The 16,367-nt window shown below is 37.4% G+C and overlaps 1 gene segment (V, D, J or C); it reads right to left on the reverse strand.

Annotated features, from left to right (window-relative positions):
- Positions 1–14,000: 14,000 nt before the first annotated feature.
- LOC101429110 (T cell receptor alpha variable 9-2-like) lies at positions 14,001–14,786 on the reverse strand. The segment is given in 2 exon segments: positions 14,001–14,589; positions 14,713–14,786. Coding segments are annotated over 2 exon segments (390 nt in total).
- Between the last annotated feature and the right edge of the window lie 1,581 nt (positions 14,787–16,367).

Here is a 16,367-nt window from a genome sequence, read left to right on the forward strand (position 1 = left end):
GGTGACATTTGTGTTTACATTGTGGTTTATACTTTAAGCTATACAGTTTTCTAAGTTTTTTAGTTATCCTATGTTTTACATTATGGTTTACATTATTAGTCTGTCGTCCCCTATATGTTTTTGGTGTAATATTACATGTTTTATATTCATCCTTGTGTACTCTTGTGAAACACTTCTTTTGCCCCCACATTACTTTGGTTCCATCTATTCAATATCTATTTCCCCCTCCCCTTGGGGCCCACAGTGACAGTCAATCTTCATTTCTTGAGGAGCCATGTTCTGAGATAAAGATTTTTTGAAAACGAAATCAAGAAATATACTTTTTAAAAATTCAGAATTCTTTACTTACCTCTTTCAAATATATGTAGTTGTTTTTTCCTGGAAGTTTACAAGTGTGTTATTTTAAACAAGGAGATTTATTTTCAGGAATAAAAATCAAATGTAGTTTGTCTTCATATTTGTAGATAGGAATGGAAAGTTAACCTATAAATATAGCCAAGCTTCATTTCTCTATGCTACCTCCCACTATGACCCCCCAAAACATTTTAGCAAAGAAAATTCTTTTTTAGTTGCCTAGTTTCAGAATAATTGTGCTGATGAGTTAAGTTGGGACATGGAGCTGCCCTGGATGGTGCTTCAGAGGCAATCACCGGACATTGTAAATCCTCACAGGGCCCACTGGATGGAATGGAGGAGAGTATGGGCCATGATGTGGACCATTGACTATGAGGTGCAGAGGTGCCCAAAGATGTACTTACCAAATCCAATGGATGTGTCATGATGATGGGAACAAGTGTTGCTGGGGGGTGGGGAGAGGTGGGGTGGGGGGGTGGGGATGAATGGGACCTCACATATATATTTTTAATGTAATATTATTACAAAATCAATAAAAAAAAAAAGAATAGCACTCAAGAATTACAAGGCTGCTTGAAAGAAAAAGTGCTTTACAATAGGAATGAGCTTAGAGCAGATCACTGAAGTGAAAGTGAGTCTGGAAACCAGAAGAAAACAGAAACTGATTCTGGAAATTCCAAGCTTCTGGAAATCAAGCTCTCATAGGAAAGTGCCCCATTTGAGGACATAACTAAACCAGAAGAGATAGCAAGAGTGAGAGGCAAGAAATGAGTGGGAGAAAATAATTTAAAAAACTTCGGGGGGATAGTACAGATCAGCTGGAAGAAAACAGGATAGGAGAGGTCATCAAGATGTTTAAGTTCTCAGGGAAGACAGGAAAGTAGAATTTTAGGATGTTTACTTCATGTCCCTGTTTTCTTATATGTACATGGGCGTATATAACAGGACCTACTTGATAATGCTGATATTTGGGTTAAATATGGTAAAATAAATCACTTAGAACAGTATTTGTATAGTAAAATATACACTATTGGAAAAATGCTTCTCGTGGATATCTACTGCTTGTATACATTTTCTAGAGGCACCAAGAATTCAAAACCTGACCACTCCTTACCTGAGCCATTTCTCAAGATTGTGCTTGTAATGAGCAAACTTTAAGAGAAGAGCTATTCTTTCCCTCTGGGACTAAGAGCAGGTTTTCTTGCTGCAGCCATATAAGCAGTAAACTTCCCAAGCTCATTGTTCCAAAGAGCATCCACATGGGCTTATGAATGTGGAACTTGGGAGTAACGAGAACCAAAGCAAACGTGCCAGTGTCCATGCTGCTTGCTGTGCCACACCCTTTGCTTCTGACCTGGGGGCTCATGTCCCTGTCACCATTAGTGAAACAGTAACAAGCTATCTTATTAGCTTGAAAGAAGGATAAACTGCCAAATATCACAAATGCTCTCAGTGCCACCTTTATAGACACTATAGTAAAAGAAAATAACTTTTGAGACAAATACACTTTCCCAAACCGGTCTGGAATGGATCTTTTTGGAAGGACATAATGTATAGCCCCATGTGGAAATTAACTATCATCTGACAAAAGCTTGAACAATCTTCTGACATACTTTGATGAAATAAAGATGCCTTCTGGGAAATTAGTGTTACACACTCAGAAAACTATTAATCCTACATTGAATCTAGTAGATGGTACACAAAGGTAGATGACTATGACCATAATAATGACATTTACCAGACTTTTTAAGTAGCCTAAATAGTACTGAGCCAAAAACCAGTTTCTCTGAGAGCATATTTATAATTCTATGTTCCAGGAAGTTTGACAGATTCCCCACCCAACCAAAAATTATCTGTTTGTGCACACTCACTAGCTAACCCAGATCTCTAAAGAGGTAACTTGGAAAGAGGACAATGGCAGGATCAAGTGCAGATTTGTTGGGGAGAAGCATCTACTGTTCGTTTGTCCTCTTGATTGTTCTCTTTTTTCCCTTTTCTGTAATATTCCTTGAGCATCTGCCATGTACAAGTTGTAAATCAAGTCCTTAAAAACCATTCCTTCCCAAGGAAAACCTAGAGACATTCTTTATGCTCCTCCCCAAAGCAGAAGGCAGATAAATGAGTTCCCAGATATGAATCTAGTTATTGGCACTTTAACTTAGTACAATGACATTTTATATGAACTTTCCTCTATAAAGTTTACATGTCGTCATCTCTTCAATAAAGGAATTGCCATTTTCTATGCATAATACCTATGAGATAAAGAAAACAAACAAGAAAATCATTATAGTCTATGGTGGTTTGGAACTGTATGTACCCCAGAAAAACATGTATTTTTTTTTTTTTTATTGAACTTGTGGATGTGAATCCATCCTATGTAGGACATTTTGATAAGGTTACTTCAGTTAAGGAGTGCCCTACCTCATTCGGGATTGGTCTAAATCCTATTACTGGAGCCCTTTATAAGTAAATAAAATTCAGATACAGAGAGAGAAATCCATGGGAAGCATGAAGATGAAATTAAATGGAACCTTGAAGAGAAGGGAGAAACCAGGAGAAGATGCATTGTCATGCAACAGAGGAGCCAAGGACCAAGGATCATTGGCAGCTGGCCCCAGAATGCCAGTCAATGTGAAGAAAGCATTCCCGTGATGAAGCCTTGATTTGGACTTTTCTCCTGGCCTCAAAACCATGAGCTAATAAATTCCCATTGTTTACTCCAACTCTTTGCATGGTATTTATTTGAGCAGCCAACAAAACTAAACCACAGTCAGTTCAAGTAATTGGATGGGATGAAGCAAACTAGAATACATGGTGACTCTTAGCCATGTCCATAACAAAATAACAGAGTTAATAGAGAACAAATGGAGAGGTAAGTCTTAATCCATACTTGAAATTTTCTAGTTATTTTACCTTGAATTATCCCATCTACATGTTAGAATAACTACTATTACATAAAAATTGTTTTATGCTAAATCCTATACAGTTTATGCAAACCTTACAACCATGTTAATAAGAGTGTGTTATTATTATAGATGATGAAATATAGAGTTCTAAGTTTAAGTAACTTTGACCAAGATCACACAATTTAGTAAGTGACATGTGCAGGATGTAATCCTGTCCCTTTAATCACCACCTGACACCTGCCAATCACTGAATGCAAGCAGGGAAAATGCTTATGTTGGAACATAAACTTAACAGGATCTTCCTGTAAAAAAAAGTAAATGCTAAAGACAAATCTAGATTCAAGCTCCAAAAGAGAAGGTCTTTTGTTCTGTGCAGTTGTCTATTTTGTTAATTACTCTCCATGTTATGCCTAGAATATGTCTGTCAGAGTGTATTTAATATATAATTGTCCAATGAATAAATTCAATGCATCTGGGTCCTTCAAGTCCCAATTAAATTTTCTACCCCCTCATAGCTTTTCTTCCCCTTCCCTTTTCTATGCTACTAGGATCTCCTCCTGAGAATACCCTTAAAATATTATTTTTCCACATATTTGAATTAATACAATGAATAGTGAGCAGAATATGAAAGTACAATCTACTTTATCAAAAAGAAGAAAGTTCTTATGGTATCCGGCTCAAAGATTAAAGAATTTGGAAGAAGAGATTTCACTAGCCTTTGGAAAATCAGAGCTCTTCTTGTTCTTATCACAAACATCAGAAAAGCAACAGCTAAAGCATTGCAAACAAGGTATGGTGATAAATGAGTTAGTAAAGCTCAGTTACCACTCTCAGTTATAATACAACCTTTTGTATTTCTAATTTTTAAAAGCATTTGGACTTATATTTAAGTTTTTAAAAACAATATATAAATTATATACACAATGTTTTCCTGTAACTTAAATGATAATGCTCGTCTATAAAAATGGTTTTTTTCAGATATACTGTCCTGCTACTCCTTCTTCTCTTATTTATAAAAACTAACACTTTTGAAAATACTTCTATGATAGAAACTCTCAATGGTTCATCCAAAACTTCTAACCCATATCAGTAGACAGTTTCTTAAACAGTAATGTATTGAATTGTAACCTTTAACATCATGTGCTCAATTATTTGATTGACTCCATTGATTTATAAACATTTTTCACAGGTAAGAATAAATAAAGACAACAGGATCAAATTGAATATGTTGCTATTCACTTTGAATACTAAACTGTGCTTGCACCCTAAAAATTAGAATGAGCTGCACTTGAATGATAGTATAAATATTGTCCTTTTGCACCACACCCTAAAAAAAGTGACTGAAAATATCTTACTTGTTGATTGGCAAAATAAAGGATGAGAAGCAATGACAAATGTTGGTATATTTTAAATCTTTTGTTAAAGCTCTGAATTATATTAAATTGCTAATCAAATTGAAGTAGAGGTAGACCCTAATGTTATTCCTTCCATATGTCAGAACTTAGGTCTCTCACCTTAACTTGTATACATATTCCCCCTTAAATATATAAACGTGATTCAATATGAAATGCTTTTATTGTAGAAAAATTAAAGGATCATTCATATGGTGTTTAAAAAATTCTTAATTACTAGCTAAAAAGTAACTTAAAAACACACACAATAATTAAATTTTCTTCTTGTCAGTCACAAATATATCTGTAGAGGGTAAAGAAACTATATTATGCAAACATTAAGAACAGTCACAAAATGAAGATACCTAAAATATAATTATAATTGGTTATGAACCTTTCAGTGTCTAGTTTCCCTCCTTGAAGGTTACATATAGGTTTTGATTCATATTAAATTCTCCTGCAAAATATTAAATTCCTTTTCAGACTGATAACAAATTCCATTAAACACAAATCTATTTCTATTTTAAATCACATGCAAGTGCTATGTCCATATATTATAACTTGATACTCAATTAATTTATGTTTCTTCTGTTAAGTTCCTGCTTAGTAAAAGCAATAATTTGCTTATTAGTATAGTCAAAGGTTCTTATGAAGTAGTATATTGGACATATAAGGACATCATAATCATATTTAATATTGATTATTTGAGTGCTGTGACTTCTACTTATATGAGACTTAACTAGTTCACTCATATGATAGGACAAATACCATCTGTTTTTAGCAGGAGTTTTATTTTCTAGCTAATTACTAGGAAATAAAAGAATTTGTTGTAATGGTAATTGGGGAATGTTCTATATAATTTACTGTAATGAGTTTAAAGCAGGAGAATACTGCCTGAGGGAAAAAGAAACACTGAAAAAGTTTAGAAATCTTAAGACTTTGATAACACTAAAGGGAAAGTGAAGCAAAATCACTTTCAGCACCTTTCAGAGGAAAATAAATTTTATCAGTGTCATTGACCCCTTATTTTCGTGGGCTGCTTTTAAAACATGTTTTGCTGAGCCATGAAGAAAGAGTGACCATCAGGCTCTCAAGAGTCTCTATGAGCCCCTAATTGGAATTTGAAAGCATAAAAAAAGAAATCCAGAGTCCTCAGCATGCTCAGTCACCAAGCAGCAGCAGGATTCTTGTCAGGACACAGGAATAAGGTCACAGTGTGCAGAAGCCTGATGCACCTCCCCAATGAAAGTAGGAATGAATTCCCTGGTCTCCAGCGTCAGTTGCATATCCCTTGGTTTAAGTCAGGATTCTTGATAGAGAATCTACTTCTACCTGACATCATGTTCTCAGAAACTGATAAACACAGGGACAAGCAGGATGTTCCTAAGAAGGAAGCTAATGAACTCTGTAAGTTTGCAAGTGAGTTACTTGGTTGTGGGACACTCTCCAATGGTGGGCAAAAGGATGAATTGGAATTACAATTTTAGCTAATTTTCTCAGAAAAGCACTTCCTCATCTTCCATACCTGAAGCCTGCATTTCTTGAAGTATATTTTTTATTTGTGCATTCATATTTTTGAATGAAAAATGAATAACTTATGCAAAAATGCCTGCCAAAGAAATCTGAACTTCGATTTTGTCTCTCCAAAGATTTGGCTGAAGATACATGGAGGAAGGAGTATCTATTTAGTGAAAATACCTAGGTTTATTTTAGATCTCTGTCTGGTTAACACAATCAGTTGTTGTTGTTTTTTTTTAGCTCTAGAATTCAAAGAATTTTTGAAATATTGGAGACTGAACATGCCCAGAAAAACCAAGCCCAGAGACTGGCACTATTTATTCATGAGACAATTCACTGAGCCTTGGAAATTAAATTGCATGTAGGACCCATTGGATAACAAATCAAGCCCTACTCAACAATATCTCAGAATGTATGACCAATCTCTGTGGGTTGATGACAGAACAGACACAATGCTTCAAATTTTTTATTAAGAAATTGTTTTGTTTTAAATAACTGTTTTTTGACTGAAGCACAACATGTACACTAAGAAAATTAGAAATACAAAAATTTAAAAAATGTTTTACAACACCATATTCCCATCACCCGGAGAAAACCATTTCAATACCTTAGTATGTATCTTTCCTCTATTTCTCTGTTGATGATATATGAATTTGAAATAAATTTGTATCTCATCTAATTCCCAAACCATATTTAAACTTCTTGGATTGTCCCAAATTAAATGTCACAGTCAATCTGTGCAATCCAGTGTTCAGTCCAGGACCACGCAATCCAAGTAGGTCATCTCACCCTTAAGTCTCTTTTCTAGGACTCTGATGGTCTAGAGCCAGGCCCAGTGTCCTGCTGCCTCAGAGTGACTGTGCCTGTCAGGGTCCTGCTGGCAGAAATGTCCTGAGCAGAAATGCCCTCCAAAGAAACATATGTAGAAGGCAAAAGAGGAGATGGTGCAGCACCTGGAAAGCTGCTTTATCTAGAGCATGGGTATATAGATGTAGCACATCTCTCCATAGAGGATGCTTTCTAAAATCTCGGGAGTAAATTCTTGAATAGCCATGAAGGGAGCACTAAAAACCTATCAGCTGCAAGGAAGTTTATCAAATATTGCCATCAGCAGCATCAACTTGTCGTCCTTTCACCCAGTCAGCTTTCTTTAAGTGGCTGGCCCCAGACAGAGCTGTTCTCTCACTACTGCACAAAATAATCATCTCTCCAGTAGCAGTCATGCAACATGAGCATGTTACCCTTGGGACTAGCCATATGTAGCAGTTAACTTTACATGTTGATTAAGGATATCTTTATGCTTTGTAGCCATCTAGACTCAAGCTCAAACTCAATCATATTTGAGAACATAGTGCTAGTTTACTTGTGAAATTCTATTCAGCATAAAAAAAATCATGCTTCTGCTTCACCTCTTAACCCTCTTTGACAAACTCCACTTGCAGGTTTGGGTCCTGCATTTAAGTGCCTGGCGTGTATGATGCATTCACCGCACAGATATAGAAGGCTGAATCACTGAGCTGTGAGTCTGTGATGTGCAGAGAGCTGTGCTTGAAGTTTGCATCCAGGATCACTGTATACCTTCTAATTGACATTTTGCTGTCACTATAATTTATGATTTTCAGGGAAATAAGATGGCTTCCAGTTTCCTGTTTGTGCCACTTCAAGTTGTTGAAAGGGCTCACTGGGGAAGCGACTGTGGCTCATTCAGCTGTGCTCCCGTCTACCATATGGGAGGCCATGTCCCAGGGCCTCCTTGGGAAGGCAAGCTAGCCCATGCACCATGGACAGCTGACAGCCTGTGCACCATGGAGAGCTGGAGCAGCAAGATAATGCAACAAAGTGAGACAAGCAGATACAGAAAAAATTGCTCAGCAAATGAACATGGAGAAGAGACAGCAAAGAAAGGAACAAGCCACAATGGAGGGAATAAATAAATAAGTTTTTTTTTTAAAAAAGGGCTCACTATGTAATTGCATTGCAGGGTGCAGATGTGTCCCTCTAGGATTATCAGGGACTGAGGACTGTGCTCTACTTGGTTTTTGCCTCTTACCCATGTTCAGAAAGTAACGTGAGACCAAAGGCACTGGTTATTCAGTCATAATACTTTCCAATTTTTAATTCCTTCCTCTTTTGTTTTCTTCCTATGATCTCTTTAATTTTTAAAACAATGTTACATTCAAAAAATACAAGAGTTTACCATATACCCCACCCCACCTCACCCCACCCCTCCCACATCAACAACCTCTTTCATCATTGTGGCACATTCATTGCATTTGGTGAATACATTTGGGAACACTGCGGCACCACATAGATAATAGTTTATAATGTCATTTACACTGTCCCCCAGTCCATTCACTGGGTTATGGCAGGATATATAATGTCCAGCATCTGTCCCTGAAATATCATTTAGGACAACTCCAAGTCCCCAAAACACCCCCACATCTCATCTCTTCCTGCCTTTCCCTGCCCTCTACCATGGCCACATTCCCCATATCAATGTTACATTTTCTTCCATTACTAGTCACAATTGTTCCATAGTAGAATATCAGTAAGTCCACTCTAATTCATATTTTATTCCACTATCCTGTGGACCATAGGATGGTGATGTCCATTCCACCTCTATATCAAGAGGAGGCTTAGATTCCACAAGGATGATGGATGCAATTCTTCTGCTTGCAGTTGTAGACCCTCTTGGTTCCTTGGTATGGTGGCTGACCATCTTCACCTCCCTGTTAGCTTGTCTGGGTAAGTCCAATGAACCAGAGGGTAGGAGTTGCAAGTCTGCTGAGGATCCAGGACCCAGCTGGCACATGGAAAGTCCAGAGATTAAAGTCTCCTGAGTATACACCAACCCTAGCCCCAACTACAGGTTCAGTAAAAGTGACAGAAGAGGCATGTGTAGAAAGGTCACATCTGAGTCCACTCCATCACACTCAGGAACACATTCCAAAGTAGGGCACACTGACATGCACTGAATTCCAGAGCCATTTGCCATGACCATAGAACCTGTGGGTCTCTGTAGCTCTCAGGGGAACCAGTACCTGGGGTTCTATCTACTTTGACTGTCCCTGGGGTTTTGCTGAGGCCTGCATAAGAGTGAACCCTATGATGACCTCCTGACTCTTTTTGAAGACTGTTAGCCATATAAGCTCATTAGTCTTTGCAATTCCCCCTTTTATTCAAGGTCAAAAAAGCAGTTTTTAACACATGATCCTACATGTAGGCTGAAATATTCTGCTGGTCTGAGATGACCCTTCTTTAAAGGTCTTTTTCTAGTTGCATCACCAGCTGGTGCTTGGTAGTAATCCCTCAGCACCAAGGAGGCTCATCCTCAGGAGTCATGTCCCATGCTGCAGGGAAGGTAATGCATTTACATGCTGAGTTTGGCTTAGAGAGTGGCCACATTTGAGCAACATGGAAGCTTTCAGGAGGTAACTCATAGGTACCCTGCAACTCTAGGCCTAGTTCATATTTCAGGCACACAGACTCATAAGCATAGTCATCAGTATCAAGGGCTCATTGTTGGACCATCCTTCTTTGTTGGTCTTTGCTGTTGCACTTGGGGGATTGTTGCTATTCCATTGGGCAATGTGATAGAGCTCCCCTGGCTAGGAACTCAGCACTCCCTCAGTTGTCATTTATAAATATCCAAACATTTTTATGTACCCTATATACATGCCCTGGAGAACTCCCTTCCAACCATGTGCCCCTCATCAATCATATTCCACATCAGTGTTCCTCCCTTGCCATAGTTGAACTTCTCTGTGGTCCAAAACTTCTTCAAAAATGAAGCCTAATATATTGCCAAATTCAATTAATAGGAAAATGAAATATAGTGATGAGTTTAAAGATTAGAAACAGAACACATACTAATTTAGAAAAACTAAAACAAAGTAAAAATAAATTGGAGTACTGAAAAATGAAAAATATTATAAACCTTTGTTCCTGAGGTTTTGCCTTTCATCACTGCAATAGGTATTGCCCTGTATGTCCCTTCTTTACTCCCTACAAAGAATCCCAGATGAACTAGACAATAGCCCCATTTTCTTCTCTCCTCCTATGCCAGGTGTAACAGTTTGGCATTGTTTATGAATTCCAAAAATAGATATTGGATTGTGTTTGTAAACTGGTCTGTTCCTCTGGCTATATTAGATTGCATTAAATCCAGAAGTTTCACTTTAACTTGATCAAATTATTATTAAGACTTTGATTCAGCAATGCTAGTGGGATTTTGACTCACAGAGAAAATGACATGGCAGAGGAGAGCATTTGAGTTTTTATTCTGGTGCCCTGGGTAGTAAATTCACAGAGATGCAAATACATGAGGAAAGAGAGAAGGCTCCATTAGACACAGCAGAGGCTGCAAGAAGAGAATGAGCCTGACAGTCTACAGCTGACCTTGTGAAGAGAGCAGAGAAGTTGAGCCCAGAAGGAAACAAGCCCTGGAGAGAGGGAGACAAGATTTATGCTAACCTACATCTGAGGAAGAAGGAGCTGGGACCACAGAGCCTTAAGTGGAAGGTGTATGGGAATCCCCTACACATTTTATGAAACATTTATGTAATCTAAGTATTTTTTTTTTAATTAAAAAGAGGAAGGGGAAGGCTGAACCTTCACAGAGACTTACAGCCATCTTGCTCCAACACTGTCAACAGACTTTGGTGAGGGAAGTAGTGGATACTTTGCATCAGCACTCCTTTGGATGACTAACACACCAGGTCATTACACTCTTGCAGGAAAACTCAGTGAAACTGTTCCTTAGATATCTTGCATCAATCTAACTAAAGCTCTGTCTTAATTTAGAGCAAAATGAAACCACAACACCACCAAGGAGGTCCTCAGATGCTCCTCCATTCTTCTGCACAGGGCTGCCTCTAAAGCGGGCTTCTATGTTCAATATGTTTATTTTTCTGTACATTAAATAAAGGGATTCTTGGTAAGGATGTCCAGCCAATCCAAGATCAAATATCCAACCAGTGGGAGACCCACTTTGCTAACCTCTACACATTCACATCTCCTGGCAGGTCCAGCCAGGAAATGCAGACACTGTTATCTAGAGGTCAGAGCTACAGATTCTCAAAACCTCTGATAAAACTTCTTGTTAGGTTTCCTCCTCACTATTTGCAACATGATCTAGAATGTAAGTCTCTACATGTCTAATGAGCACCGTTGTACTAGTACATAAGATAAATGTTTGAATACTTTAGTCTCAATTCTGGTTTTGTGTAATCTGGGATACGAGAGTTAAGTCTCAACTTTCACATCTGAAAATAGGTGTAGTAACAACCAACATTTTTTGAAAGCTTTAACACAGATGATTCTTTTATTAGGTCTATGGTAGTGGTTAGCAAGGACTTTAGCCTTCAACTAAAATATAAGCTCCCTTAGGATGGGGATTTTTAATCTGTTCTACTCTCTCTACACACTTAGTTTCTTGAATAGGATCTGTCAAGAAATAGTCACGTAATAAATTTTTGCTGAATGAATTAATAGTAGTTTTGTTGTGATAATGATACCTATTTTTTATTTTTTATTTTTTTAAATCTTTTTAAAAAAGATTTATTTATTTATTTATTTATTTATTTCTCTCCCCATCCCCCTCCCCACCCCAGTTATCTGTTCTCTGTGTCTATTTGCTGCATCTTCTTTGTCTGCTTCTGTTGTTGTTAGCGGCACGGGAATCTGTGTTTCTTTTTTTGTTATGTCAGCTCTCCGTGTGTGCGGCACCATTCCTGGGCAGGTTGCACTTTCTTTCATGCTGGGCGGCTCTCTTTATGGGGCGCACTCCTTGCACATGGAGATCCCCTATGCGGGGGACACCCCTGCGTGGCAGGGCACTCCTTGCGTGCATCAGTACTGCTCATGGGCCAGCTCCACACGGGTCAAGGAGGCCCAGGGTTTGAACCGCGGACCTCCCATGTGGTAGACGGATGCCCTAACCACTGGGCCGAGTCTGCTGCCCTTGATACCTATTTTTTTAATTCACCAAGATTTTTCAAAGGCCCATTGGTTTTTAGTTATGGTTCTATGTGCTGAAGACAAGCAAACCAGGTAAGACAATGAGTGAGTCCTAGTCCCTACTCTCAAGAAATTATAATCTAATATTAAGAAGGAATGTAGAAATTTTGGACAGAGATGCTGGGAAATGAAACAGAAGTTTTTTAATTCTTTTTCTATTGTTTCTATTTTCTCAGAGATGTAGGAAACCAATGAACAGTAAAGTGTGCAGAAGTATGAGTATTTACTGGTAGTTGAAATATAATGCAGAGAAGTTAAAAACAAAAGAAATGGAAAAAGATATACCATGCAAGACATGCAAAAACTAAGCAAAAGGAAACTGGAGGATTACACTCATACAAGACAAAGTAGGCTTTTATAAAAGAAGAAATTCCAGATGTGAAGAGGGTTATTTAAAAATAGTAAAGAGATTTCCTATTGAAAAGATATCTGAAGGTATATGTATTTAAATAACATAGATTGTTTATAAGTTTTATATAGTTTCATAAAAATTTTTTCTATTTTACAATAAAATGATTTCTAACATCATATTAAAAGTATTATATATCATGGCAAAGTAGAATTTATCCAAGAATACAAGGGTGCTTCAACCTAAGAAAATCAATCAATATATTACACCATATTAAGAGAATGAATTTTTTAAAAATCACGTAATTTCTGTTCATGTGGAAAAGGAATTTGACAAAATCCAAAACTCATTCATGAGAAAAAAACACTGAGAAAAATAAGAAAAATAAGAAGAGAATGCAAATTCCTCAATATGATAAAAGCACATGTGAAAAATCCACAGCTAACATTACATTCAGTGGTGAAAGACTGAAAGCTGTCCCCTGAGATCAGGAGCAAAGCAAGATTGATGGCTTTGGCCACTGCTGTTAAACATTGTACTGTAAGTTCTAGCCAGAGCAAGAAGTCAAGGAAAGAAAGAAATAAAAAGCATCTAAACTGGAAAGGAAGAGGTAAGTCTATATCTATTCACACATGACAAGTTACCTTATACAAAATAACAAAATCCACAAAAAAATTACTAGTGCTAATAAATTCAGGAAAGAGTTTCTATTCATTAGCAAAGAATATTCTAAAATGGAAAAACATATATATATACACACACACATATATTCCATTAACAATAGTTTTAAAAGAAAAAATCAACTTAGAAATAAATTTAACCATGAATGTGAAATACTTGTACACACAAAGTACAACACACTACAGAAGAAAAATAAGGACTAAATAAAGAGCAAGACACCCTGTGTTCATGGATGAGAAGAGTTAATATCAGTACTACAGAGAATGTTTTACAGATTCAAGGCAATACCTACTAAAATTTCCCAATTTCAAAACTCACTACAAAACCATGGTAAACAAAACAGTGTGGTACTGGCATAAAGATAAACATATAGACAATTGGAATAGTATTGAAACTTCAGAAATTAACCCATTTATCTATGGCCAACCGATTTACCACAAGGATGCCAAGTACATTAATTAACATAAGAACAATCTCTTCAACAAATTATGCTGGTAAATCTAAATATCATGTGCAAAAGAATGAATGAAATTGGGCCCTAAGTCATATCATATTAAAAAAAACTAACTCAAGGGACTAAATATGAGATCTAAAATAACAAAACTCTGAGAAGTAAATATAGGGGAAACCTTCATAAACTTGGATTTGGTAGTGATTTCTTAGATATGACACCAAAGACATGCAACAAAAGAAGAAGAGAGAAAAATGGACTTCATCAAAATTAAAAACATGTGTACATGCAAGTACATTATCAAGGAAGTAAAAAAAAGAACCTACAGAATGGGAGAAAATAATTGATATTCAGATAATAATCTAAGGGTGTAATATCTGTAATATATAAGAACTGCTTCTTATATATTAACACAAAGAACTGCTTCTTATATATTAACACAAAAGGACAAATAACCCAATTTAAAAAGGGGCAATGGACTTGAATAGACATTTCTACAAAGAGGATATACACAGCAACACTAGACTGTGCTGAAGCCAGAGAGGATCTCAGGGCCAGACCCTCAGCAGCAGGCCCCTCATTGCTGCTCAGAGTTTGTGCTCAGCTCCCCCTGCAGTTCCATCACTGTGTCACTCAGAGCACAGTAGTACACAGCCGAATCCGACTCTTGGGCTACGGCTTTCTCCAAGTGGAAAGAGCTGGTTTCTTTATTGTATGTGGCTTCAAAACCTTTGCTGCTTGCCTTCTCACTGGCCTTCATGGCTCTCAGGAGGAGCTGTGGACCTTCTCCGGGACGTTGAACATACCAGAAAAGAGCAGGGTACCCGGTGGCTGTGTAAGTGCAGTTCATCGTCAGGAAAGCCCCTTCTGAGAGCATCACTTGGCCTTCCATCTGGGTCACTGAGTCTCCACGGGTTCCTCCTGGCAAGGGAAGGGAGGATTTTAAAAGTTTGTCACCTTGGGCACAGAGCTCAAAGGGGTTATTAAAGATCTTACTAATATAAAAGAAGAAACAACACAAATTTTAAGAGGCATTTTACTTACCAAGCATTAAGAGTAACACAGTCAGTAAGCCTGGAGAAGAGCTCATCTTTAGAATGTCTCCTAAGTAATGTCCTTGGTTCTTAACATGAAGACTAAATCCGAACTTAAAAGTCACTCCGTAAATGTATTTGCGGTAGGAAGCTGCACCCTCTTGTGGACGAATGGCTGAACTACATGAATGTTTTCGGGGACTTGTCCCGGAAGTCAGGAACGTGTCCTCATCCCTGATCTCATTATAAGGCACATGTTGTCCTCAGGTGACACTTGCAAATCTGAAGGACAGCTGTCATAATCTCTAGGGTCTTTTTGCTCTTAGGACACTACCTGACATGGAGGTTCTTTTGGAAAGCATCATAGGTCATTTCTACAGCTGAGAAGATAGCAATTTTCTTTTACATTTAATACAAGACTTTATGTCGACTGTGGGCCACTCTGTAATCCATTGAAATGTCAGAAAAGAGGTTTGGCTTGAAAGCAGAGGACAAAGCAAAATAAGTCATTATTGAGTGATTCTGGGTTTTTCAGCTCTGTATCCCAATAGGTAAAACAGTGACTGACATTTACTAAGTACTCAATAAATAATTGCCACTGTAACAAAAATAATAAGTCATCTCTGTTTGAGGAATAACTACCACTTGAAATACCATATTTCCTCTGTTCTAAAATACTATCAATTATAAGGAGCACACTTTTTTAATAAAAGCGTTGCAGGGGGAAAGATCACACCATAATATCTATGGTCAATTATTTCTGAATTTCAGAAACATTAAAAAGTGAAAAAATATGAATCCTAGACAGAGGACACAGTAAAGTTACTGATTCACCAAAAACCACAGAAAAGTACACTTGAAAATTGTTCAAATAGGAAAATTTGTGTTATATGTATGTTACCACAGAAAAGAAAGAAAGAAACTGAGAAACTGAGGGAGGGAGAGGGGAAGGAAGGAAGGAAGGAGGTAAGGAGGGAAAGAAGGAAGGAAGGAAGGAAGGAAAGAAGGAAGGAAGGAAGGAAGGATCTGTGATCAAGTTCCTAGTCCCGCATGATTTCAATACCTTCAAGACAGGGAAGGTAGCTGATGAGAATCAGGGAACAGGGCTCATCCTATACTCTTGAGACACATCAGTTGATGTTCACAGGTATTTTGGACAGAGGAACTCACACCTAGCTGGTAGGGGACTGAATCAATTTGTGAGTGATTTAAAATGAAATCACTAACATATCTCCAGGGTTGGGACCCACAAAACTGTAATTTTTAAAAGCTCCTCTGGTGTTTTAGTGGCTACCAGCCTGCACCAGTTTATAAAATGTCATTTTGGACTCAACACTAGGCCACAATGATCATTAATGAGCATGGAGTTAGCTCTGGGGTCAGTAGAAAGAAAATGTCTTCATGGTGACACAAATTTTTAAAAATGGCATTTTTATTGTGAGGTTTTGTTGTTAATAGTACAAATACAAATACAAGAATGTTCTCTGTAAATTAGAACAAATGTACAACACTATTACAAGGCGTTAAGAATATGGTAATACATGGGGAAAATACAACTAATATGACATAGAGACTGTATTCAACATTAATATTGTAATATTTTTGTAACAATGGCAAAGAAGGTCCTATATTGAAGCTAAGGGTCAACAATAGGAGGGTATAAAC

This window comes from Dasypus novemcinctus, chromosome 3, assembly GCF_030445035.2.
Source record: "Dasypus novemcinctus isolate mDasNov1 chromosome 3, mDasNov1.1.hap2, whole genome shotgun sequence".
Classification (NCBI taxonomy): domain Eukaryota; kingdom Metazoa; phylum Chordata; class Mammalia; order Cingulata; family Dasypodidae; genus Dasypus; species Dasypus novemcinctus.